Source organism: Mus caroli, chromosome 17, assembly GCF_900094665.2.
Source record: "Mus caroli chromosome 17, CAROLI_EIJ_v1.1, whole genome shotgun sequence".
Lineage (NCBI taxonomy): Eukaryota > Metazoa > Chordata > Mammalia > Rodentia > Muridae > Mus > Mus caroli.
In genome coordinates, this window is record NC_034586.1 from 23,607,245 (window position 1) to 23,633,440 (window position 26,196).

The 26,196-nt window shown below is 48.1% G+C and overlaps 1 protein-coding gene across 3 annotated transcripts in view; it reads right to left on the reverse strand.

Annotated features, from left to right (window-relative positions):
- Window positions 1–26,196, reverse strand: part of Ilrun (inflammation and lipid regulator with UBA-like and NBR1-like domains) — a 67,371-nt gene that overhangs the window by 4,179 nt on the left and 36,996 nt on the right. Inside the window, exon 4 of one of the 3 annotated variants that reach the window (XM_021149097.2) lies at window positions 12,339–12,667. The exons of 1 other annotated variant lie outside the window; for it this stretch is intronic. In XM_021149097.2, the coding sequence (XP_021004756.1) occupies window positions 12,339–12,667 (329 nt within the window). The remainder of the gene's footprint in view (window positions 1–12,338; window positions 12,668–26,196) is intronic. One more of the 3 variants, XM_021149099.2, reaches the window with a different exon arrangement.

The window sequence follows — 26,196 nt, forward strand, 5'->3', positions numbered from 1 at the left end:
CAATTAACAGTCATGATGAGATGCATGCCCTGGGCAGGGACAGGGACACGGATGTGTGCTCTCAGAATGACGCCTGATGTTGGACCCTCAGACCTACCAGTGTGTCTTACTCGCTTAGCTTGTGGTTATCTGTGATTCTCTTGTAACTGAGGTTCTAGGTCTTCTGGAAAGACAAAGCCCATGTGATTGTCTTTCAAATCAAGAGCAGCATAGCTAAAGAGCTGATGTCTAACTGTGCAAAGGTGATTCAGGGACAATGTAACTGCTGTCACTTCAAGAAAAGGAGGGAGGAGAGAGCCATCTGTTTGGAAACCACCTCATGGCCTAGAGGTCCCATATGCAGAATCCTGTGTGTCATAAGGACCACAGGATACAGGCAACATGGTACCTGCTGTAGAGGAGAGACTGCTGAAGGTTCCAACATCAGCATGCTGGGTGTCCTGTGTGGCACAATTGAGGCATGGGAAAGCCAGCAGGCAGGACACACACACGGCCCATCCACATTTCAGACTCTGCCACAGTCCTACAAGCCAGTGGAACAGTCGAGTGATGGCTTTGCGTGACGGCTTTGCATGCACCTGCATGGATGTGGAGACGGTCGCTCTGAACCTCAATCTAGCCAGACCAACCATGGAGCCCTAAGGTCCAGGTGTCTCCACCTCCCCTGCACTGGACTCGGGGACAGAGTGCTGCACCCCGCTCAGCTCCTCATGCTCCTGTGGCACCCACTTTACCCACTGAACCGCCTCCCTAGCACCGACTCTCCCTATCTTCTGTAGCAGCACGCTGCGGTAAGGGAAGCAGATGGAGGGATGTAGCCCCAGACGGTACCAGAGAGCTCCGAATTCAATTCTGACCCACACAGAAATCAACTCATCAGCATGGTAGAGAGGCACCCTCCTTTATCAGTCCCATTAGCCATGCCAAACATGATGTGAGGACACCAATCTAGTAAAGAACTGTCCTAGCACCTCTGCCAGAGGAGGAGCCCACCCCAGGCCTGCAGTGGCTGTCAAGCTTACAGTCAGCCCAGCAGCCAGTGTGCAGGCAGTGAGGCCCTCCAGCCAGCCTACATGAACACAAGCTCCACATACAGTCAACAGATGTCTGCTGTTTGCCCCTGAGAGATCACTCTGCTTTGAGCCAGGCGAACAGTCAGGGCAGCTGGGTCAGGTCCTGAATGGTCTGAAGTTCAGCATTAACTACTGCAAGCCACAAGCGGGCTGCCTTTCTGTTATGTATGAATGGAAGTTCACATAAACCTATCCTTACCTTCCTCAAGAACAATTTAAAACCTAGCCCTTGTGTGCTGAAGATGTGGGCAGGGCTCGGTGGTAACATGCCCAGCAGGTGCTGCCCAGGGTCAAGCCTTAGTACTTGTGGAGAAAAGATCTGGACTTCTTACACAGTCTGCAAAGCAAACCCAACACCAACAACTGCCTGAACCGGTCCTCACGATGCTAACCCTGTGCAGCAGCGAGAGGCATGGCTAGTCCATGAGCTTCTTCGAGGGAGGGCCTGTTAATACACGAGTCCTAAACTGCGGTGCCAGCATAAGCCTCCCCAAAGAGGGGTGCACACTGACTGTCTGAATATGAAACACTTCTGTTGGAGGTGTTTGGGATTGTTCCCCCAGCTTTTGGAATATCTGCACATACTTAATAAGCTGGCCAAGGGATGGGACCCAAGACTAAACAGTTTATTAATATCTCGTATATAGCTTACTCTTTGACCATTTTTATATGAAACAGAGGTTCTTAGTATAGAGTTTTCCACTTGAAGAATCCTATTGATATTTGAAATTTTCATATTTTGTATTTCTAGATTTAAAATGTTTGAACTTTAACAGTCATCAAAGAAGCAAACACCCACATTAACTTCACTGCAACATAGTCAAACGAGCAAGCAAATCGCTAAGAACCAGCTTTGCCTCAGTTACGTCTCCTTTCTCTCCTAAGTCCCCGCTTGACAACCAGCTGCCTCTGAGCACGGACCATTCCACCAATCCGTCCATATTGTGCTAAAAATGAAGGAAGGGACTTGCTCTGCTGGGGACTGAGTTCTTATCTATTATCTTGGGGGAAGGTGCCAAAAAGAAGCTGAAATTTCTTCAAAAAGGACATTTCCCAGAGACCATTTGGGTTAATCTTTTCCCCTCTACTTGAAAACTTGCTTAGACAAACCACACCATGGAAACTTTCATATACCTGTCTTTATTTCACTTTTGTGACTTGGTTTAAATAAATAAAAAGGTTCACACAGGCTAATAAAGAGGACGATTTGCTGCATGCAGGGAAACCGCCCCCCCCCCCTCCCCATGACAGCAAACACTCTGAGGCCTGCTCATCCTCTTCCTAGCTTTGCTTGCCCAATGCAAACACAGATAAGTACAAGGTTTTGCAGGAAGTGATGTCTTGACACTGGACTACACGTATCAAGTGCTGCAGCCCTGCTGGAGGGACTGGCCATCTAGGGCTGGAGACCGACCAACGTGATGGGATCCAAGGCTTTCACTAACCGGAAATGGACCAATCAGCAAAATCAAAATAGTCAAACTCATCCCCCCATCTGCTGGTTGATGGTGTGTCAGGTGTGCCACTTTCCTGGAAAAATACTCTAAAGTTAAAGACATATTTATTTCTGTGCTGCCAAAGGTGAGTGAGGACACCTACTTCAGGCATGAGGACCATATCAGGGTAAACGGGAGTCATAGCCTTCTGATTCTGTCAAACTACTTAAAGGTTGAGTGCCTTGTAAAACCATTCTATTCTAATCTCTGTGGCAGTCCCCCAGATGGTCTAAACCACTCCTGTCTGTGCACTGTCCCAGCCTATCCATCCTGTCAGCCACTCGCTTCTGTCCACCCTCCTCAGCATCCACACACCTAACTTCTCTCCCCTCCCCATCCCAGGTACCCATACTCAACAAGTGTTGCCAGCCTTCAACCTTTCCCTGAGCCAACTAAGAAACCTGCCTCGAGGAGCCAATCCAACTGTAGCTTCGATAGCGTCTGAGGGCCAGACAGTAGGCTCAGTCGCTAGAGGGCTTATGTAGCCTGTACAAAGCAGTCTTCCACTAGAACCTGCCTCATGCCACCGAACCAAACAGAACCAAGCCAAAGCACTAACTGGAGTTCTGTAAGCAGGAGAAGGATCTTGGCTGAGTTACGGTCCTCAGAACCTCCTCTAAGTCAGTGTGCTAGAACCCAGATGAGATGCTGGGGACAGGGTTCTCTCTGGCCTCTCCTAGGGCAAGGAGATCTTTAAAAAAGAAGGAAATCAGCCAGGCACGGTGGCATACGTCTTCAATCCCAGCACTTGGGAGGCAGAGGTGTAAGCAGGAAGACTTCTGCTTGTGCCAGGCCAACCACAGCTATGCAGTTAAGACCCTGTCTCAAACCACCTCCCATCATCCATCAAAAGAAGCCGACTGGGGGCACAAACGGCAGTCTACCCCAGTGTTCAGGAGGCTGAAACACAAGAATTGGGCTAACATGGGTTACCTGCAACAACAGAGACTGAAAACTGTTCAATGGGCCCCGCACTTTACCATTAAGCCTGTAGACAAGTCACCCCGACTTTCACATGAGCTGTGGCATGTACACCCACATTCACACACACAAAAGCAATGTTAAAATTTTTTTAAAATCTCAAAAGGAAGAGGGGCTGGAGAGGTGGCTCAGCAGTTTGGATGCCGGCTGCTTTCCCAGGGCCAGAGCTCAGCTCCTGGCTGCCTCTGACTAACACTTACACTCCAGAGGCCCTGTGAGGGCACTGGGCACCCCCACACACATACACACACAGTTAAAAATTATATGAACATTTTAAAAATTGATTGTAGCACAATACATTTTTTTTTTGAAAGCAAAGAGAAAAGCTGAAAAAAATCCAATTTCTCCATATTCTATTTCTCTTCTCTGGCTTATGTCCCTGTCATGGCGAGGCACACTGGTGACAGGGATCAGCAGAGGCCGTGCAGAGGAGTCGCATGACTGACCACACACCATGAAGCCGCCTCTGTACAGAGCAGACAGTTGTGACTGGTCCTTAGGAACCCACTACCAGCAAAAAGGCCCAGTCCCTCAGGGCTCTGCCGGGAGGGAGGCTACTCTTCCACTCCTGTATAAGCATGGCTTCTCACACGTTGAACAGCTCTGTTGGAGTCGCCAGAGAAGCCTGGGTACTACTGAGTGGTGAAATGCTGTCCAGAGACCCTACCTTAGAACCCCAGCAGAAATCAATGCAGAGGGGAGAGGAAGAGGGAGATATAGTTGTGACATGACCAGTGTGACAAGAGCTGGCAATCCTGAGAACACAGCTGTCTTATGCTACAAGCCTGACCAGTGTCAGCAATCTGAAACAATGCCCAGAGCCCCAAAACAAACACAGAGGAGCTTGATGGCTTTGAAACTGCTGAGGTACAAAGGAGAGTTCCTGGACATACTTCTCAGCTTCAGTCAATCAGCAATGATACCTAACAAAAGACATTTTCTAGGTCCATGCTGTTTGCTTAAATTATTTTGAAGTGCACATACAGTCCATGCCAATGCAAACACCAGCACAGTGGAGAGGCCTTTCCTAGTTCTTCTGAGCCTTCAGGAGATGCAGTCATCGCACTGCATCAAACCCAGAGCCCCTGCCTGACAAATGATTTCTGTACAGAATGTGCCGGGCTGCCAGAGCAAGGGTGGGCGGGGCTCATGCTCCTCCCTCTTGCTTCTTCCTCCTTGGTCATGGGTTCTCAACTGCTACAGGTGGGTGAGGAGTCTCCCTCCACACCTGACACAAATGTACATACAGACCGTCTGCATAGGACAGCCAATACCATTCATCAAAACATGGTAGAAACACCCGACTCTAACTAGGTTCTCGCCACGAACTACTAAGTGCTGTGGAAAGGTGGCAGGCACTGGTGACTACTGTATTATTCTCTGTAACTATGGAAGTCCTAGAGCGGGGATGGGGTGGGGGTGCTGAGAAGGACTGAAGTTTGATTCCAAGCCCGCCCATGGTGGCTCGCAGACATCTCTAACCCAGGGCCTTGGCTGTCTCCCTTGGATTTTGGGTTGTTGGTGGTTGTCACCCAAACTCTTGTCCTGACTCAGCTTCTAGGCCTGTGTGGCTTTAGATGGGTTTCTGTTGTAGGTGACAGGGTCTGTCTGCGTGGCCTCCCTGGTCTGGAACGTGCTGCATATCTCAGGCTGTCTCCCTGCTTCTGCCTCCTCAGAATTGGAGGTGTGAGCTACATAACAAACCTTTGTCTTTCTTCTTAAAGGTTTTTCTTTGTGGGTGGGGGTAGGGAAAGGGTCTAACTCTGCAGCGTTGGCTAGACCAGGCTGGCCTCCAGTTCAGAGATCCATCTACCTCTGCTGAGATTAAAGATCTGCAACCATGATGCCTGGCCGCCCCCCCTCCTTTTTTTCTTTCCATCCTTCCTTTTGGTTTGCTTGCTTGCTTGGCTGACTGGTTTGCAATTTCTACCTATGAGTTTTCGCCCGAGTTGAAGTCTATGCACCATATGCAAACTGCAGCAACGATGCTCTAGGTGTGCTCGAGAGCACAGCTTAGGCTCTGGACTTTCTTACACACACCAACAGCTTCCAGTCAGCCATCAGCTAGAGAATGACAACTCGTGTTACAAGGTTAGACGCCATTTGTGCGACGTAACACTCAGACGTACAGCTCTGATCCTATCCTATCCTCCTCTCTTAACCTTCCTATCTAGGGTGAGGCTGCTCTTCCCTCTATGGAACACACGCACGGCTCCTGACCCCACCCTTCTAACCACTCTGTAGTCTTTTCTCCTCACACCCCACATCCGTTGTGCGCTCTTGCTGAGGAGGCCTCTCTGCTTCACTGCTCTCTGTGCTCTATACAGGGCAGAGTGACCATGGCGTCCTTCACAACGTCCCTAAAGCTCTGCCACCTGATTTCTGCCCTGACTTCACACTGTACTCAGCCCCGCCTCCCCTGCAGCACCCCCACCTTGTTCTCACTCCTTGAACCCACCAGGCACATCTCTACCTCGGGGCTCGAACTGGCTGTCTCTGAGCCTAACATCCTACACAGCCTCTGTAGAACAGAGCCTGCCAAAATTAGCAGACCGGCCACTGAGACTGTCCCCACTCTATAGAGCATGCTCAGGAAAAAGTGGAGCCAGAGACTGCACCCTCTGCAGGACAATCAGGGAACGGAGGACAGCTGCTTCTGTGACTACAGAGACTGCACCCTCTGCAGGACAACTGGGGGACGGAAGACAGCTGCTTCTGTACCTGCCTGGCTCCTCCTCTAAAATGCTGAGAAGCCTGAACAGGGCAGTCATAAATCCCTAGAACTCCTTGGTTACTAAGACTACCCAGGAGAGCTGCAGAGGGGCCCTTTTATGAAATCATTAGCCAGCTAGTGACACTAACTGTCTCTGGTAAACTGTCACACGCTGGGCCTACTTCAACTGGCCCTCCCCTGACTGCTCCTTATTACTATGCTAAACTTCCTTTTTGATATAGGGTCTCTCTCCCTATCTCTGGCTGTCCTTGAACATTTACTCTCTCTCTCTCTCTCTCTCTCTCTCTCTCTCTCTCTCTCTATATATATATATATATATATATATATATATATATGTGTGTGTGTGTGTTTAAAATCAGGTTGGTCTCCAACTCACANTATATATATATATATATATATATATATATATATGTGTGTGTGTGTGTTTAAAATCAGGTTGGTCTCCAACTCACAGAGATCTTCTTGCTTCTGCCTCCAGAGAGCTGGGATTAAAAGTGTACATCACTATTCCAGGCTAGTATGTTAAATCTGTGGCTGCTTCAAAAACAAATAAGAAGATTTGAGTCGTGGCTGCTGTACCGCTGTACTCACAGAGTAAAAGACTGGCTCAGCCTCAGCAGTGCAGACAGCAGGAGCACAGTGCGGGTCACACCGACCGAGATTAACGTTTTTATGCTTTAGCTAGCCTCAGGGTACACCAAAAGGCTCATCAGGTAAGACTGCTTACTGCCAGGCCTCCCAACTGCAGGCTCATTTATTGGGCCCAAATGATTAAGACAGAACCAACTTTGCAAGGCTGACCTCTGACCTTTCAGACTAGCACTATGGTACACAAGTGCGCATATACACATGTGCATGTTTGCATTTTAAAAAATGCGCGCGCACACACACACACACTCCCTCTCTCTGGTACACACACATTTGTATTCCTAAAAATACAGGGTAGAGGTGGGATTGTGGGCATGAAAGGCAGATGGCACTTGGCTGTGGCTATTGCAGAGTGGAGGGAGGAGCTAGCAGAAGGCAGCAGAGATGATCACATGTTCTCCTTCTGAGCCAGGGCTTGGCAGAAGTACTAAGAGGATGGATCCGGCTGTGATCCAGTTTAAGGTGGAAGCACACAACAAACAGCAGCCTGCTTCTTCCCAGAGCTGAGACAAAACGGCCGCACTTGCCCTGGGGTTTAGCTTGCCTGGTGTATGTAAAAGGCTCTTTGCTGCAGACAGGAAGACAGACAGCACCTGCTGCCCCACAGCCTCACACTTATTCCCACCTGTCCTGAATCACTTGTCTTACTGTTCTGGAAGGTCTCAGAAAGCACACAGAGATGTGGGTCACAAGACCACCTTTTTGACTTCAGTAGGTCTACTCACTCTTTCCACACACCTGTCTGTACAGCTCCCATTAGCCAGACTCCATCTCCAGAGACCTCGCATGGAGATGGGCTTCCAAGAGCATCTTGTTCTTCTCTGGCCTACCAGCCTAGGTGATTCCAATCTCTTGCCAACTGCTGATGCTCACAGCAGCCCATCCGACACAGCCCCTCCCAGCCCCCCAGCCCTCCCCCCACTGAGGACAGCAGCAGGTGAAGCACATGCCCTCCACACTCTGCAGTCCCTTCTATTATAAACAGCACTTGGCTTGTTTGCCCTCAGAGTTCAAATGTGAAGAGAACACTCTCTAAACCTTCAGCAAGTGGAATGCTGCTGTCTAAGGAGACACCACAGGCAGCTCCATACCACAATGTCTCAGCACACCTCAATGCTGCCTCCCTCCTGCCCTGATGGCACCTGCACCCAGTCACCTCAGTCCTTGCTGGTCCTCAACACAGTTCATTCAGCCAATGAGAGGGCCTAGGGAAGCAAGCACAGCAACCCAGAGGGGGCAGAGACCACTCAGCCATAGGGCACCCACACCTGCAGTATGCTACCTGTTTCCTGCTGTGACACTCATCAAGGCGCGCAGCCCCTCAGAACTTTGGTTTCCTCATCTACAGGCAAAGTATGCCTGGGTATTTAGGAACAATTCAAAAGTAGCTCTCCTCACTCGGCCAAGGACACAATTCACAACTTTAAGCATGTCTACTTCAAGAACCAACTACCCGTGTTCTCAAGCCAACTACAGCTGTTTAGGATCACCTATGCTTTCCTAATTAACTGACTGTATGTGTGCCTGAGTATAATGTACATGTGTGCAGGTGTCCTAGGAGGCAGAGTAGGATGCTGGATCCCTTGGAATTACAGGTGGCTGTGAGCTGCCTGATGTGGGTCCTCTGTTAAGAACAGCAAATGGTTTTTAACCACTGAATTATCTCTTGATCCCTCTCACCTATGCCTTTAATGTCTCTTTAAAAAATAACAGGGCTGGTGAGATGGCTCAGTGGGTAAGAGCACCCGACTGCTCCTCCAAAGGTCCAGAGTTCAAATCCCAGCAACCACATGGTGGCTCACAACCATCCGCAACGAGACCTGGCGCCCTATTCTGGAGTGTCTGAAGACAGCTACAGTGTACTTACATATAATAAATAAATCTTTAAAAAAAAAATAACATAGTGCATACGTGGAGGTCAGAGAACAATGTGAAAGTTGGTTCTATCGTTTCATCACGTGGGTCAGGCTCAGCAACAAGTACCTTAACCACTGAGCCACCCACACACATGCCTTTCAGGCTCACTATTAGACAGATCTCTACTTGTAGCCATTGCAGTTTCATATACACGTATGCATATATCTATACATATTCAATTTATTTGTTTTTGTCTGTATGGGTATCTTGCATGTGCATGCAGTGCTGGTAGAGATTTTCTGGAACTGAAGTTAAGGACGGTTGTGAGCTGCCACATAGGTGCTGAGAACTGAACCTGGTTCTCTGGAAGAACAGCCAGTGCTCTGGACGCTGAGCCCTCTCTTTAATCCCTCTAGACCAATATTTGTCTTTTTGCTTGTTTGTTTGTTTTTCGAGACAGAATGGTCTCTCTGTGGAGCCCCGACTGTTCTGTCTCGCCTCCTGAGTGCTGGGGTTAGAGGCATGTGGCAGTACTCGGAGGTAGTTCCAGTACCGCCAAAGCCATCTGTGACTGTGTCGTCCACTCCTCTTCAGAGAAGCACGCGGGAAGCAGCCAACACGACCCATCACTCACAGCTCCCTGCATCACTGTCACTCCCCTGTATCACTGTCTCAGCCACTTCTAAGCTCAGGCGACCTCTGCGAATCCCTTTCCTTACCTCTGTTCTTTTCCACTCCTACAGCTTCCCTGCTATAAATGACACAACTGAAATTCTGAGTCAAACTTGACTCTGAACTGCTCTTCGAGCAGCTAATCTTCCTGCTGCATGGTCAGTGTGGGCAGGGATAGGCACTCTAACCCTCTGGTTGAGTGGACAGTGAACTGCTCTACTTACAGCAATGTGGCCATTACTCACTGACCACTGCCTGTGCCATTCCAAAGGAGGAAGTCAACACATCTCGATGGACACAGAAAACATAGCCAGATGTTTCATACTGTTTTCTGAGTAAGATTTTGCTTGGATTAAAAACAACGACGCTTGTCCCAATGTCTCTTTAAGATAAAGTTTCACGGGTTTGGCAAGATGGCTTGGCGGGTAAGAGCACTGACTGCTCTTCCAAAAGGTCCTGAGTTCAAATCCCAGCAACCACATGATGGCTCACAACCATCCATAATGAGATCTGACACCCTCTTCTAGTGCATCTGAAGACAGCTACAGTGTACTTATGTATAACAATAAATAAAAATCTTAAAAAAAAAAAAAAAGATAAAGTTTCACATTATTAATCCAGTCTGCCCAAGCCTTCCTGAATATCATCTGGAATGTGTATAGTGCGGGGATGGCACAGCACACACGTGCAAGTGAGGACAACGTGCACTTTCCTGGTGCACACTTGAGTATTGGCTTTCTCAGCACCTCCACTCTCTGATCACCTCATTAGCTCAGAAGCTGCTTTTATTTGTATTTAAAATGAGTTAAAAGTGTATGTGTAGAGCAGGTGTGTTGGCGCTCCTAGCACTGGAGTGAGAGGCAGAGTCAGTTCTTCAGGACAGCCACAGCTATACAGAAAAACCCTGCTTCAAAAAAACAACAAATGAATGAATGGATGGATGAATGGAAGAACAAGCAAGCAATTAATCAACCAAACTTATGTGTATGGATGTTTGCTCTGCATGCCTGGCGCCTGTGGAGGTCAGAGGTGGTGGATCCCCTGAACTGTAGTTACAGTTGATTGTAAGCTGCCATGTGGGCGCTGGGTCCTCTCCAGCACTGAAAAGTTACTTTTAAATGGGGGTGGGGTGGGCAGTGAGAGTATAAGCTAGTCAGTTAAGCATGTGAAGTAAGTGGCCTTCCTCCCACTCACTGTCTAGCACTAGCAGCAGGGCTGAGCAGGGCCTTAGGCTGGCAGGAGGCTCAGCCCTTTGCCTCTGTTGTAAACATGTAAATAACCATTGCAACTGGTTAGAAGCCTCAATCCCTGAAGAAGAAGATGGTCACAGCTAGAACTGACATCAGCTCCTTAGCCAGAACTCCCTGAGACGGCTGTCAGGCTCAGTACAAGGCCCAGATGAGTAAAGTGGCGCCCTGTTCTGCAAACAATCGAGTAGGTGAGCTGCTTCTGCCAACCTTCCCCTTCCACTGACCTTAGCTGCGTTGACTTTCTACTGAATGGGGCTTTGCTTGGTCAAGGCTGGCTGTTCTACTTGCTGTATGGGCAACAAAGAGAGCTTTAAAGACAATACTCTGGGTTTAGGATGTAGCTTGGTTGGTAGGGTGCTTGCCTAGTTTGCATAAGGCCATGGTCCATCTCCAACACAGTGGAGAATGAGGTGTGGGGCTTGTCTGTGTCTATGGACACAGGAAAACAAGTTCAAGGCCACTATCCTCAGCTACACAGCACATCTGCGGCCAATCTCGGCTATGAGACCTTGTCTCAGAACAAGAGAAAACTTGTGTGAATATGAAGATGTGGAGTCCTGGCCAGCTGTGCTGAGAAATCAAGCCTGTAAGCCTACTACCTGAGAGGCACAGGACGGAGGATCCTTCCTCAAAACCAGAGAAAGTGGAGCCTTTCCTTAACGCAGGCCAAGTCACTGCCTGGCCCACCTGACACAATGACCACCTCAGCACACAGAAATCATTGTGAATCCTCTCAAGTGAATAAAGCTAGCTCCTATGAGACTGTCCACAAAACACGGTGAGTAGACTACCCTGACTTCCAGCACACAGCTCAGTCTACCTTCCAAGGCTGGGAGTTAGCTTGAAGCACAGGTGGACCTGAGACAGTTCTGTACACGGGAGGAGTGTGCACTCAGGGCTGAGCTTGACAGCAACCCTAGCTGTGGGCTCAGGCCCAACCAGTAACCGGGAGCCATCTTTACCTGAATAGTGAGTGGGAATCACTGAGCTGGCTAGCACAGAAACTAGCAATTCACACACACAGCGCAGCCTCTCGAGAGCCAGAATACTGAATGGCAGTCAGTTCCTTATTTATCTCCCACATGTGCAAAGTCAAAATATCACTCTGAGCCGCTCCAAGGTGCGGGAGAGGAAGCCATGAGGGAAAGCAAACTGAACTCAACACTGTGACACTGTGACAGAGTACAGTCACGGACAACAACCTTAGGATAGAATAAAGGAGCTGGACACTTTACTCAGGATAAACCTGCCCAGAGCGAGAAGGCGCAGCAGAAGCCCGCTGCATAACGCACTGCAATGACGAAGCTCAGCACACTCCTGCCCCGAAGGCACTGCTCATGATATTTTGACAGTTTTAAAAATACTAACGGTAAATAGCCTCGGATTTCAACACCCAAGTCAGAACAGAGACAGAAGTGAATTACACATGGGGATGAAGCAGCAGCCACAGGGCACTCACACGGGGAAGAAAGACGGCTGACTCATGGTGACGCTATGGGCAGGAGTGCTGAGCAGTTAAGGAGCCACAGCTGCTCTGGGCAGTGGTGGTCTAGCATTGTAGGTTTGCCACGAAGAAGTGTCAGGAATCCCAGGGCCCACCACCTGCCCCTCCTCCGAGGGCACCTACCTTACTGTAAGTCACTACTGATAAGTTGTTTGCGGGACTGCTGGGGGACAGATTTACAGAGCTCTGTGACAGTCTATCCTGATCTTGCTCGCTTTGCTCAGGAACAGGAGCCCATGTATTTTTGCTGATCGAGTCGAACTCGGAACCCCCAGGGTCTGTTAGGTTGTTTTCATCTGATTGTCGGTTCTTTTGGGGAGAGGCAAACGGGTTGAAGTTTCCTTCTACCTTGCGATGTGGCTGTGTGTTGAATTCCGTTTCAAAAGATGACAGCTGCTGCGTTACTCCTAAAAGTCCACCCACCTCCACACTGAGAATCACCCAGATGACATCTGAAACAAAAAGGCAGCTGAGTCAATGCCAGGCCCACCCTTGGCCCAGGCCGTCACCACCAAAAACCCAAACACTACCTATACCTGAGAGGCCACGCTCCACAGGCAGCGCTCTGAGTGCCCAGCACACGCTTCTCTGCCTTCAGTAATGCCAAGCTCTGGCCCACGTCTGTGGTGGGACCCACGAGGCTGCAGAGAGGGCTTCCTTCCCAGCTGATGGCCATATCTGCAAGTCACTCCCAGCGAGCACGCGGAACCGGAGCGCTCCAGTTCACAGCGAGCTGCTCTCTGTGCATGTGCTTAATCCTGATCACTCTGGTAAGGCAGAGTTCTTAAAGCTAAAAATGCATACTTTAGAATTACAACATACTTAGTTAGCCTTGTCCCACTTGGGAGGTAATTTAAAATGACCATCTACTGTTCACAAAGAGAAGCGCAGCAAAACGCATTATAAATAATAAGGATGCACGAAGAACGCAAGCTAAGCAAACATAAGGAGTACCGTGCTTTCCTGTAGGTACACTGAGGGCAGAAGAGCCAGGCTTCCTAAGCTAACCTGGGCTTCATGAGCTCTGTCCTTATGTGTCAGAGGGAGACCTGACTACATAGTACCATTAAGTGTGTGTGTATGTATGTATGTATGTATGTATGTATGTATATATATATATATATATATTTTTTTTTTTAAGATTTACTTATTTTGTGTGTTTGATGAGTGTTTGCCTTTGTGCCTGTCTGTGCACCATAGGCGTGCAGTGCTCCCAGAGGCCAGAAGAGGGTGTTGGATTCCCTGGAACAAGGGCTGTAGACCTCTGTGATATGTGGGTTCTGTGGGACTGGCTGGGCACATGGTGGACGTCCTTAGTCACAGTCCAGCCAGAACTGCACAGTGAAACCATATCCCTAAACAGATCAATACCTGGTGATAACCTCATCTCTGATGTCTTTGTTGTCAAAGGTAGGGCACAAACAGAAAGTAAAGGAACTGTGTCCTTTGATGCAGGGTATGGAAGATGACCCATGCCAAGGCTCAGCAATGCAGACTCTAGAGGGGGAGTGAGGCCCGTCCTCAGTGTTGCCCCGCGGCCATGAGGACAGTACGCCTCACAGTGCAGCACCTCCATACACACTCAGTGCTCTGGGAGCTGTCCTGAGAACTGGTCAGTCTAGGAGCTGTGCAGCAAAGCAAGCAGAGCTGCAGCGACACCTGCTGCTCATGCCTGGAACTAGCAATTCTTTTCCTCTGAGAAAAAGAAGCGACAGCCATCAAAGCAAGACTGTAGCTCACAGTATTCCAGACACACAAATACAGTGTCAGTTGCTTCTAATTCTGTGTCTGCTAAAGATTTCTGGGAGTTTGAGGCCAGCTTGGTCTACACAATGAGGTCCAGGACAGCCAGGGCTGTACAGAGAGACCCCCATCTCAAAACATCAAAACAACAAATTACATCCTCACACCAGCTACTTCCATATGAGATGCGGGTCTCACTATGTGTCCCTGCCTGGGCTCAAACCCAGGGCAATTCTTCTCCCTTAGTGTCCCAGAGAGGTGGAGCACTGGGTTAAGACACCATGGATGGTATGCCACTTTATCAAGTGACCAGACTTGGACCACACACCAGCTAATCTAGGGAAACAGTGATGTGGGCCTCAGGAACAAGCTATTGGCAGGCCCTGGGGAGTCGCTGCCTTTGCTGTCTGGTTGAAGTGAACATGTTCCACATAGCCTGTGGAAGCAAGCATGGAGCCTGAGAGCGATGCCTGGTACCTTCCCTTTATCACTCTCATCTCTGGAGTCAGTGTCTCTCCCTGAACCTGGAGCTCATTCACCGACTGGCTAGACTGGCTGGAAAGCACACTTCAGGACCCTTCTGCCTCCACCCACCAGGGCTAGAATTTGAGGCATAAGCTGGCTTTTTACCTGGACCTCGTGTGTCCCATCTTACAGTTCAGTTATATTCCTATTTCCTGTTTTCTACCTGACTGGCTTAAAGTTTATTCTACGTATAGCTAAGTACAGTGCACTCAGTTCAAGAAGGGAAACAAGGCTGTCTTTAGAGAGACCACCAGCAGTTCTGACCACTGTTCCTCATACCTGTGCCACCTCTGCCTTCGCTACTAGCTGAGCCTGCCAAGAATCTGTCAAAGAGTGTCCTATTAGATGCCTGATGGAAAGAGTCCGACGCCCACCGTGGACAGTACAATGGGTTTGTGGAACAATCTCACTGTCCGGGGACAGCATCTGAACCTCTCAATTCAAAGTGAGTTTGTCCTGCACAGACAAACGTGAATGAACTACTTTAAAACAGAAAGGCAACGAACGACATCGTAGATCACACACACAATGTTTAAAGCAAGTGCCTGCAGTCTGTCCATCAAACCCAGAGCAACATTCCCAAGCTGCCAGCCTCTTTCTGCAGAAGATGGTGTGGTTCCTCTGAAAGCTGCTGTGCTTGTGATCTGAGCGGCAGATGGGAGTCCTGTGTTGCTGCTGAGGGACAGCATGAAAAAGTAGGACAGAACTCCCAAAGGGAGCCTGCAGCACCTCACTAAAGTAGAGACATCAGAACAGAACGCACTAGCTCGACACTTGCAAATGAAGAAGCAGAGACAAGCAGAGACTGGCTGGAGACCAGCGACACGCTAAAAGGATCTCCAGGAATATCAACCCAGCAGCGCGAACATAGTGAGTGTCCAGGTTTTTTTTTTTAGAAAATGATTTGTTTTTATTTCATGTGCATTGATGTTTTGCTTACATGTGTGTCTGTGTGAGGGTGTTTGATCCCCTGGAACTGGAGTTACAGACGGTTGTGGGCTGCCATGTGGGTTCTGGGAACTGAACCCAGGTCCTCTGCAAGGATAGTCAATGCTCTTAGCTGCTGAGCCATCTCTCCAGCTCCTGGAGTTTGGTCTCTAAATAAAAAAGCACAAAAGCTCCCAGCAGAGGCCAGCTCTAGGGCTGGAGCATGGGAAATATAAGACAAACCTGAGCATCAGAAAAGCTGCCCTTCAAGAAGAGAGACAGAGACATGTGACAAGGCTCAAGAGTCAACCTGCAAGTGTCCTGCGGCTAAAGCTGGAATAATTATGAACAGTAAGTATTACAGCAGCAGATAACTCAATAGACATGAGACCAGACGTATACAGCAATGACTAAAGATATGATGAAGAGACAACCTTGCTTGCAAAGGATTCCAGACAATGCATCCAACACGCCCTTCTGAAAGGGAGAGTGTCTTCTTCTGATGCTTTTTATCTCATGGGATTTTGGGTTTTGTTGCTGTTGTTTTGGCTTTTTATTTGATTTGGCTTGGTGGTTTTGTTTTGTTTTCTCAAGACAGGGTTTTCTCTGTGTAGTCCTGGCTGTCCTGGAACTCACTCTGTAGACCAGGCTGGCCTTGAACTCAGAAATCCACTTGCCTCAGCCTCCGGAGTGCTGGAACTAAAGGCGTGTGCCACCACTGTCCAGCTCTGGTTTGGTGTTTTGAAACAGGGCTCTCCATCTGTATCCCAGGCTTGCCCACAAGCCGTTACCTTAGCCCCACTCTCTCAGACCTAACGCTGGGTGGACATCATGTAGTAAACGGCACAGGGTGGCCAGCAGCTGTCCATGGTGAGGCTTTAGCTCCCTGGTGACTGTCAGGACATAATGCTGGCTCTGCCTGCTCCTCCCATCTTCCAAGAGAACCTATTTGTTTCAGGCTTCAAGGAAGCTGTTCTCAATTCATGGCACAATCCTAGCTTGACTAAGGCAAGAAAGGACCAACACACCAAGCAAGGCAGTACCCCTCCTCTCCATATTCTCTCTTCAGGCACAGGCCGTCCTTTGATATGCTCCTGCCTTTTTTTCACCTCACTGGCTTCACACAGGTCCATTATGGGGTACAAACTAAAGCAAACATTTTCTCCAGCTCAGTGGTGAGCAGAGACCTGGGGCTTAGCTCAGCACTAGCGTGCTGTGGGTCGGGGCTCTCCATGGCCATCTGGTTCTTGTAAAAAGGTACCCCCTACCCCTTGCTCGCCCACTGCCATCTGCAGTGAAGGACTAAGATGCGCTACTGGCCAGATGCACCGAAGCTGTACACCCTGGCTGTGGCTCTCCTCCCTGCCAGGGAGAACAAACATATTCTCTAATTTATCTCACAGTCTTGACACACCAAAACCCCAAAATGCACTTGACACAGCTCAATCAAACTAGTTTCAGTCTAAAAATGAAGCAGTGTCTCCCTGTCAACTCTCTTAAACTCTGTTAATGATGGATACTTGGGAGATAGGCATGGTTGAACATCCCTTAAATCCCAGCAGAGGCAAGAGGCAGGCAGTCAAGGACCTTGAGGCCAGCCTGGTCTACAGAACAAGCTCCAGAACAGCCAGACTACACAGAAAACCCCTGTCTTGAAAAGCCAGCCAGCCAGCCAGATGGTGCTTGGCCAGGTAAGCCCTTCTACTCCTTCTACCTGCATGGCTACTATTTCATAATATGCAACAACTCTCTTCATAATCTGTTAAGCACAGCTCATTTTTTAGAGCAGGTTCAGGTTCATCACAAAATAAGAGAAAGTACAGACATTTCCTTTCTGGTCACAGCACTGTACTGTCTGTTAACTGTCAGGTGGTGAGGCCCAACATCACCCTCAGCCACAGCCTATACTCCTCATTTAGTGCTGCATGTTCGTATGTGCGCTGATACCAAGTCCCTGTGCAGACTCACACTCTGCCACCTCATGGTTCCAGAGACTGGAGGTAGAAATGACAATGCTTTATCAGCCTGTCCTTAGAGAGCTCCTTTCTGCGCGTCTGGCTATCTTCATTCTTTGCCAGGGTATCTTGCACAGCCTGTGAAGGCTGTCTCATCACCTTGTTTCATACTCTTTTCCAGATAATTTCTGGACAACTGTCTATTGCTATTTAGCCTGTTTAGGACATATGATGGAAATCAAGAGGATAAAATGAAATTCAAAGGCCTGTGATGCTGTTGTCTCTCCGAGTCTGTCAGTGAACTTAGTGTCTGAGAGATGCAGCTCTTGTGGGAGTGTGTGTGCCTGTGTTGTGTGTCTACTGTGTTTGATGCTGCCCATGCTCCCTCTGTCTTTGTTTGGTTTCTGACACCAACTGGGGAAGTGCCCAGCCTTTACTGATTGCTTCTTTCTTCTCCCAGTAACACATACCAGTGTTTTACCTTGGGTGGCTGGCACACAGTTCCTTTCTGCTTATGTAACTGAGTGTATGTGTACACATGTGTTTGTGACTTTAGACAAGGAGAAGCTATCAGATCCCCTGGACCTGACCTAACAGAGCTGCTGATGAGTGCCGGGAACTGAATTAGAATCCTCGGGAAGAGCAGCAAGAGGCCTTTACTGCTGCTGACGCCGTCAGCCCTTGTTCTCTTTCCTCTCTGCGTTACGTACGGTTCTGCGATGGACCTGGATGAAAAGCCTCTGGCTCAGAGATTACCTCCTCAGCCCACTGTCCTCTCCCTTATCCTGAGCCCCCACCTTTCTGCTCACATTGCTCATATGTCACTGTGCATGCTCTTTATGTCTCTTCATACTCACAGTATGCCTACTTTAAAAATTCCTCAGTCTGAGCCAGGCATGGTGATATATGCCTACAATCCCAACTGTACAATGACTCAGTCTCACACATAACAGGCAATGGTAGCGCATGCGTTTAATCTCAGCTCTTAGGAGGCAGAGACAGGTAAATTATCTGAGATCTGAGTTCGAGACCAGTCTGGTCTATAGAATGAGTTCCTAGATAGCCAAGGCTACACAGAGAAACTGTGTGTGTGTGTGTGTGTGTGTGTGTGTGTGTGTGTATCCATCTCCCACTCACCCAGCCACTTTTCTGGTCTAGTGTTAGTGTTTCTTTGGGACGTCTGGTTGATAATCTTAGTTCCTTCACAATGTAGTGTTGTTCTGCATTTCTGCTTGCACTGCAGTCAAGAAGGCTGTGTTAAGGAGGCACAGTGAGAGGGCCGTCTCCAGCTCTGGTGACCTCTGCACATCTGTGGAGTCCATCAGTGTTCCTCAGTGTCCCCATAGGGAAGCTAGAGCTGTAACACTGCTGATCCCAGTCCCCCTGCAGCTCAAGTATGAAGAAGGAAGCATTTCTTTTTTAACATTTATTTATTTTTATGAATGTGAGTGCTTCTCTGCATCAGGAGAGGGCATCAGAGCCCAATACAGATGTCGGTGAACACTCAAGCACAAGGCACCATGAACCACCGCATTGCACACATCTCATAGCTCACTCCTAACTGCACAGTTCTTATCTCCAGCCTCCCCACACCGAGGACACAGAATCTCACTGTTACCTGGTAGGGCAGAAACGCTTTTCATCACCACAGATGCATGCCTAAGAGTAACAGCCCCCATGGCCTTCAGAAGCCAACATTTACAGTAACAATACAACTGTCACTAATGTTTACACAACAATAAGAACTTCAAACAGATTTACTTGGGGAAAGACCTTTCTAGTCTGAAATAAGACTAGAGTGAAGCTGCAGTCGACGCCCTTGCTGCTCTGTGTCCTGGACCTTTGACTCTCCTTGACAGAATCCCACCATGACGCCAAACAAGGAAATAACTCAATGAGAGCTCAGTCAGAGACTCCTCAAGCAGCAACTGGGATGGCGCTCACTGAGTGAGGCTGTGCCTCATAAGGACTTCTTTTAAATCCCCGAGCCAAGAAGAAACTCATGGCCTCCTCAGAAGCCAGTTAGACTGATGCATAGTGAGGACAGACTGCCCACAGTGAGGGCAGACAGGCTGATACCCACTGAAAGGACAGACAGACTGATGCCCACAGAGAGGACAAAGGCACCATTTCAAACTAGGTGGAGGGCAAGAGCTGACACCCATGGTCATCTTTGGACTTCCACACTTGAGCAGCTGTGGCAAATAGAAAACTGAACCCTTAAGGAGTCCACTTTACTAAGAAGGGTCCAAACAGATGAACCAACAATTGAAGTGGGGTTCCTGCACTATGCAGCCAGGGTCAGACCTGTTTTAATCACAAAAGACCTAAAATTGGCATTCCCTTAGTGGGTACTTAGAGGGTCACCACCTTCTCTAATTCTCTCAAATCCTGTGAGGGTAGTGGTTCACCTCACAGATTCAGAGACTGAGTTGCTGGAAGGTGGTTACTGCACTCCTGAGATCAATCCGCACGTGACTCATGCTCTTCTCTAGTCAAGCGGGGAATCACCACCATCATGCCGGTACCAATGACCAAGTACATCTATCTGTTCACTCGGCGGCAGGTACTCCAGACTCTGTTTCTGCTATGGTTAAGGTAGTTTAGTAATAGTTTATATACCTTGACATTCCAGGAAGAGTTCCCACAGAGACAGAGAAACACATTAGTAGCTTCAGGAGCTGCAGGGATGAAGACCACAGTGCTGAACAAGCAGGGTCTATGGTTTCTGGTGCCAATAGTGTAAGGAATAAAACCGCTACATAAGACTATGATGTACCAAACACACTGAATCCTGTCTTCAGCTCACTTAGTGCCCTTACTTCCAAAAAGACCATCCTGATGTGGTGACATACACCCATGGGAGGATCAGGAGTTCACTGCCATCCTTAGCTACTTGGTGAGTTAAAGGCCAGCCTGGGCTAAATAAATAAGCTTTTGTATCAATATCCCTCTCACTGTCAAAAAGGAAAATCTACTACTGATGCAGGATATCTGATCACACCATAAACCCTGACTGTGTTATTTACTGAAAAATAACCTATCTGTTGTGGTATGGCCCAGCCCTTAGTACACACCCTTCCTCCCAAACAATGAAGATAAAGTCACTTTGTAGAAGAAAGCACCTGTGTTTGAAAGTGGTGTCTCATTGTGTGGCAGACAAAGTGATGATTTAGAGAAAGATTTGACAAAATAGGATATGCCCAAATCTCACGAAAACAGAGAGGAGAGAGAGGCTACATAAGATCGAACAGTACAGAGAGGAGGCAGTTTTACTGGGACAGTTATGCAGAGATGGTGCAGAGAGAGAACAAGCTAGACACAGGAAAAGACAGATGAGCTAGAGAATGGGAAGGAGCCAGAAGATTAGAACAGATTACCAAAGTTAGTATGAGACCAAACAGAGCGATTCAGTGAGAAGCTGAAAAAAGCCAGCTTGAATTGTCAGTCTGTAGAGTTGCTTTGGGTCAGAACAGCTGAGTTGAATGCAGCCAGTCAAAGTTCAGAAAGAATGAGAGAAAGGGTGAGTTTATTCAGCAGTAAGTCTCAGAGGCTGAAAACATCTAGGCCTAGAGTAGATTTTACTGAGGCTAAGCTTCCAGGACTAAACTGAAATTAGCAGATGGAGGCAGTAAGCCTCTGAGACAATTAATATAGTACTATATTAATATAGTACTTGAATGAGCACCACTCCCATGGGCTCATTATCTGCATCCCTGGTTCCCAGCTGCTGGAAGCACGGGAGCAGCATTGGGAGTGTGGCCTTGCTGGAGGAAGTGTGTCACGGGCTGGGTGGAAAACACTAATTCCCAGTGCACTTGCTCTATGATCCGTGTGTGTGTGTGTGGGGGGGGGGGCATTGGCACGCTCCCTCCTTCCTCTCTTTCTGCTTTATGAGTGTGGATCAAGATGTAATAAGCTCCCAGCTGAAGGAGTATAAATACAGGAACCACATGCTGGCCACACCCTTATCGTCCAAGCACAGCGGTGGGAGGGTCAGTACTCAGACAGCCCTGACTGACGACTCACAGCAAGTTCCAGGCAACAGATGACCCCCTGAAAGGCCGACACAGCTGACAACACAGCTTCTCTATCAAGAGAGCATTAGAAGAAAGGGACCCACAGCAGTGATGGAATGGGGATGTGCCACCAGATCCACAGGCTGCAGGGACAGCAGGAAGAAACAGTAGCTGACACTCAGAGTCCCAGAGTCGCTCTGCAGTCAGGAACACAAATGGCAACAGAGAAACCCCAGGCTCAGGCACACTGCTGTGGTTGTGTAACCTGCAGGTTCTATAGAGGAGGGGTATTAAGGTTTTCTATTAATACTAGCATTTTAACTGTCTTGTCGTTTCAGTAACAGGAGGAGATCTCTCCTCCCACTGTGTGAGTCCTGTGGGTTCAATCTGGCACTCCAGCTTGGTGGCTAGTGGAAGCACCTTTACCTGCAGAGCCAGCCAGCCAGCCAGCCCGAGGTCAAAAACTGGAACAGCTAGGCATGGTGGCACACACTTTTAATGCAGCCCTCAGAGGCGGGTAAATCTGTGTGAGTTTGAGGTCAGCTTAGGCTACATATTGAGTTCTAAGCCAGACAGAGACACACGGAGAGACCCTATCTCAAAACATAACAACAACAACAACACAACAACAACCACCATCCCACCTAAAACAACCAAACAATGATTGACACAGGCAGGAGGATCTGTTGAGAAGGGGGGGACCTTCTAGGGCCTTTCCTGTGACAGGCTCGCTCTCACTCTAAGCCCTGACCACACTACAGCCCAAAGGGCTTGAGGCTTGGCAGCCATCTCTTCTCCATGCTGCTCGGACTCCTTATCTAGTTACAGCTCCTGTGGAGGCACTAAGTGCTCTGTGGGTACTAGGCTCCACCACCCAGGTCTCCCTAAGGCTCACCCTAGGCAACGGACCGGACCTACTTTGAGAAGTCCATTTTCTCACCCGAGGCCGCAAGGTTATCTCCACTGGCTTCTGAAACTACTAGGAAGCAGCTAGCCCAGCCAGGTCAATCCCAGGGTCCCATCCTGACCCGGCACAGCCACAGTCCCGGCTCCTATGGAGGAAGAGGGAGCCTGCCCCACCCTGTAACCTAAGCAGGCTGCAGCAAGCAAGATACCAGCAGAAGCTAGAAGGAGTTCCTCCTCTCTTACCACATCACCACACTGAGCTGTCCTGACCCCACAACTGTGCCTTGCACCAAGTGGAAAATAAACTCCCAGTCCTGTCCTCCCACCATAGAAACTGGTACAGTGTACTAGGAGTGGGTCTGCCCTACAGTGCGAGCCATTGACCAGCCACACAGTGACATGGCACTATGCTAAAAGAACCATATCGCATCATTTATGCATGTTTTAAATTCATTTTAACTTCACTTACTGTTTCTATGTGGGTGTGTTCATCCACTGCCGGCTTTTGAAGGTCAGAGGACAGACCACCTGTAGGGCTGGGTTCTCTTCCCACTGAGGAAGCCCAGGGCTGGGACCCAGGCTGTCAGGCTTGGTAATAAAGACCTTATTTACAGGGCATCTCACCCGCCCATACTAAACATTTAAAAACTCTTCAAGTCAGTCTTGGGTCACATATAAGGTCTCTTTACTAAACACTTCTAATTTTGAAATTAAAAAAAAAGAGAGAGAAACTACAAAAGGAAAAACTGGTTTAGTGCCATTACGCCAACGCCTGACTCAAGCTTTCTACACCATGTCAAAATAAAGGGCAAGTAAGACTCCCCAGGCAGGCAGATAAGGAATCGGGCAGAACTCACAGGCTCACTGCAGCAGGCTCACCATTCATTCCCTCTGCACAGGAGGAAGCACAAGCTCTTTCAAGACAAAAGGAAAGGGAAAGGGAAAGGAAAGGGAAAGGGGAAGGGGAAGGGGAAGGGGAAGGGAAAGGGAAGAGAAGAGAAGAGAAGGAAAGAAAAGGGAAAAAGAGAAGAAGAGAGAAGAGAGAAGAGAAAAGAAAGCTCAGGACAGCGCAGAGGTGGATGGATAGGTGTACATTCATCTCTGTGCCTTTGCGGCCAGCCTGGTCTACACAGTGAGTTACAGGACAGCCAGGACTACAAGAGGCCCTGCCTCAAAAAACAAAAACAACAAAAAACCCTCCAAATCCCAACCCAAAAAAAAAGACAGAGCAGAGAATGAACTGATTTCTAATAGAAGTCTTTTGCACTGTCAGGGAAACCCACAAAAGCACTATGTGGTGGGTGTTGGCCACTATTACAGGGAAGACTGCAAGCTGCCTCTAGGCTAGCAGAGGTCTCTAAACCTAAGGTGACAGTCACAGCCTAAGCAGCAACTCAGGACTATACACTGCATGGAAGACTCAAGCTCTCAGACTAAGCTCTGAGCCTCGCACACTGACTTGATGAGAGGCACCCAAGAGCACAAGCATGCACTGCTCTGAGTAGGCCTAAGGAGTTACAGCCTAGAGAACCCGATCTGGGATGAGAGTATAGAAGGTATTTAAGAATTCTCACTGTGAAATAATCCAGCAACAGTTTGCATGCATTTAAATTTGAATTTTTACTTCCTGGCTTGTACCACTTCATAAACTGAGGAGTATGGTGCATCAATATGTTCATTTAGCAGGGTAGATAACTGCCCATGAGTCAAGGCAGCTGGGTTTACACAGTGAGTTCCAGGACAGCCAGGGCTACACAGTAAGACCTCAACAAACAGAACAGAACCAATAGCTCCTCAGCTAAAAGGAAGCCACCACTACCTTAAATCCAGAACCTTGGACTGTAGTGTTGCACAAGATACTGCTGCTAGAACAGGGGTGATAATGCTATTTTTAAATTATATCCTGGGGGTGGGGTGGGGCACACTTTTAATCTCAGTACTTGAAAGGCAGCAGCAGATTGGTTGATCTCTGTGAGTGTGAAGCCAACTTGGTCTACATAGTGAGTTTCAGGAAAAGTTCAGAGTACATAGCAAACACAGAAACCCTGTTTAAAAAACAAACAAACCCTCAGACCTTTGTGCCTTCCCTCAATCCTTGTGGATGGGGACTGTGGTGTTAGAGGAAGCAAGCACTGAGACAAAGGTCCAGCTGACATCATGCAGTGAGGCTGCCCAGCCAGGACAGTCAGGCTTTCGATGATTCAAACTTAGACACACAAGTATGTTGCTAGTCACCGCCCCACAGAGATGATCACTGCTTCATACAACTTGTCTTTCACACTGGCGAGGTCAGAGCACACCACCTGCATTTCAAAGATTTCTCTGAAAAAATGCAGTGGTTTCTTTCTTTTTTGTTATTGTTAATCTTAAGTATACCTTAAATATTTTTAAATATATAACTATTTTTAAAACTGTAATCTAATTACACCCTTTCCTCCCCTACTCTCTGAAGCACAGCCACTTCACACACTGCCTCTGACTTACATCGAGGCAGATATAACCACCTGGTGAAGCATGCCCGACAGCAGCCTTCCTTGTCTGAATCGGAGACAGCCAGTCTCAGAAAAAAAGACTTAAAGATTTTAAATTTCATTTACAACTTTGTGTCCCTTCTAAAACACTTTTTTCAGACAAGTACCCCAGTTTAGTGCAGCATCTTTACCAAAACAAAAATGTTTTCAAGGGTTTCTCTGAACACTGAGCATCTTACGGGAAGATGTCTAGAGAACACTAAAGGAAAGTTTATGGTGAAGCTTAGAGGTAAAAGCACTGAGTATGGTCCCCAGCACCCACATGGTGGCTCACAAGCATATGTACCTCCAGTTCTATGGAGATCTGATGCCCTCTCCTGGCCTCTCAGAGCACCAGGCACACGTGTACATAAAAAAAAAAAAAAAAAAAAAAAAATCTAAGGTGGGGGTGGGGTAGGAGAGTAAACATCTTTAATTCCAGCATTCAGAAGAGAAAAGGCAGGTGGGTCTCTGTGAGTTCAAGGCTAGTCTGGTCTACAGAATGAGTTCCAGGACAGCCAAGGCTATGTATGAAGGCCGTGTCACAAAAACCAACCAAATAAACAAAAAGGTATTTTTCCAAAAAGAACTAAAATAACTATACTTATTTAATGTATGCGTGTGATACACACATGCCACAGTACCCCAGTATGTATGTGGCAGTCAAAGGACTCCTTAGAGGAGCTGGTCCTTCCTTCACAAATGTGGATTCTGGGTATAGAGATCAACTCACCGCTGCAGGCTCTTTGTACACTGAACCGTCTCACTGACTCAAAAAGACAGACGCTCTAAAGAAGAAGTTAACACGTAAAAAGAAGCCTAGGCTGGTGGCCCACACATTAATCCTGCCATGACCAACCTCGATTTCTGAATATTAAGGAAAATACACCGTTCCTCCCTCGAGCTGCTTTGTCAGAGGAACAAGACAAGTGTATCTTATATATACTTGTATATACACTTACACTTACATCAATTTATTCTCATCTCAAAACAATGATGTTCGTTTTAAAACTTTACTAAGCTGCAGTGTATGTGTGAGCAGTGCAAGAACAAACTAAAAGAAGAACCGAGAATACAGGCAGGGTGATGAGACACACCTCTCACCGCAGCACCTGGAAGGGACAAGCAGGAAGGATCACTGTAAGCCAAGGCCAGCCTGAGCTATAAATACAGAGAGGTCCAGTCCAGCCTGGGCTACACTGAAAAATCCTGTTTCAAAGCAAAACAAAATTTAAAAAGAGATAAATAAAAACGTTACTGAGAAAGGCATGGGGAGCACATCTGGAGAGAGTACATCGCTGCTGCAGAGGATTTGGGTGTAGTTCTCAGCATCCACACTGAAACTCACAACCATCTGTAACTCCAGCTCCAGGGAGGCTGATGCCTCTTTCTAACC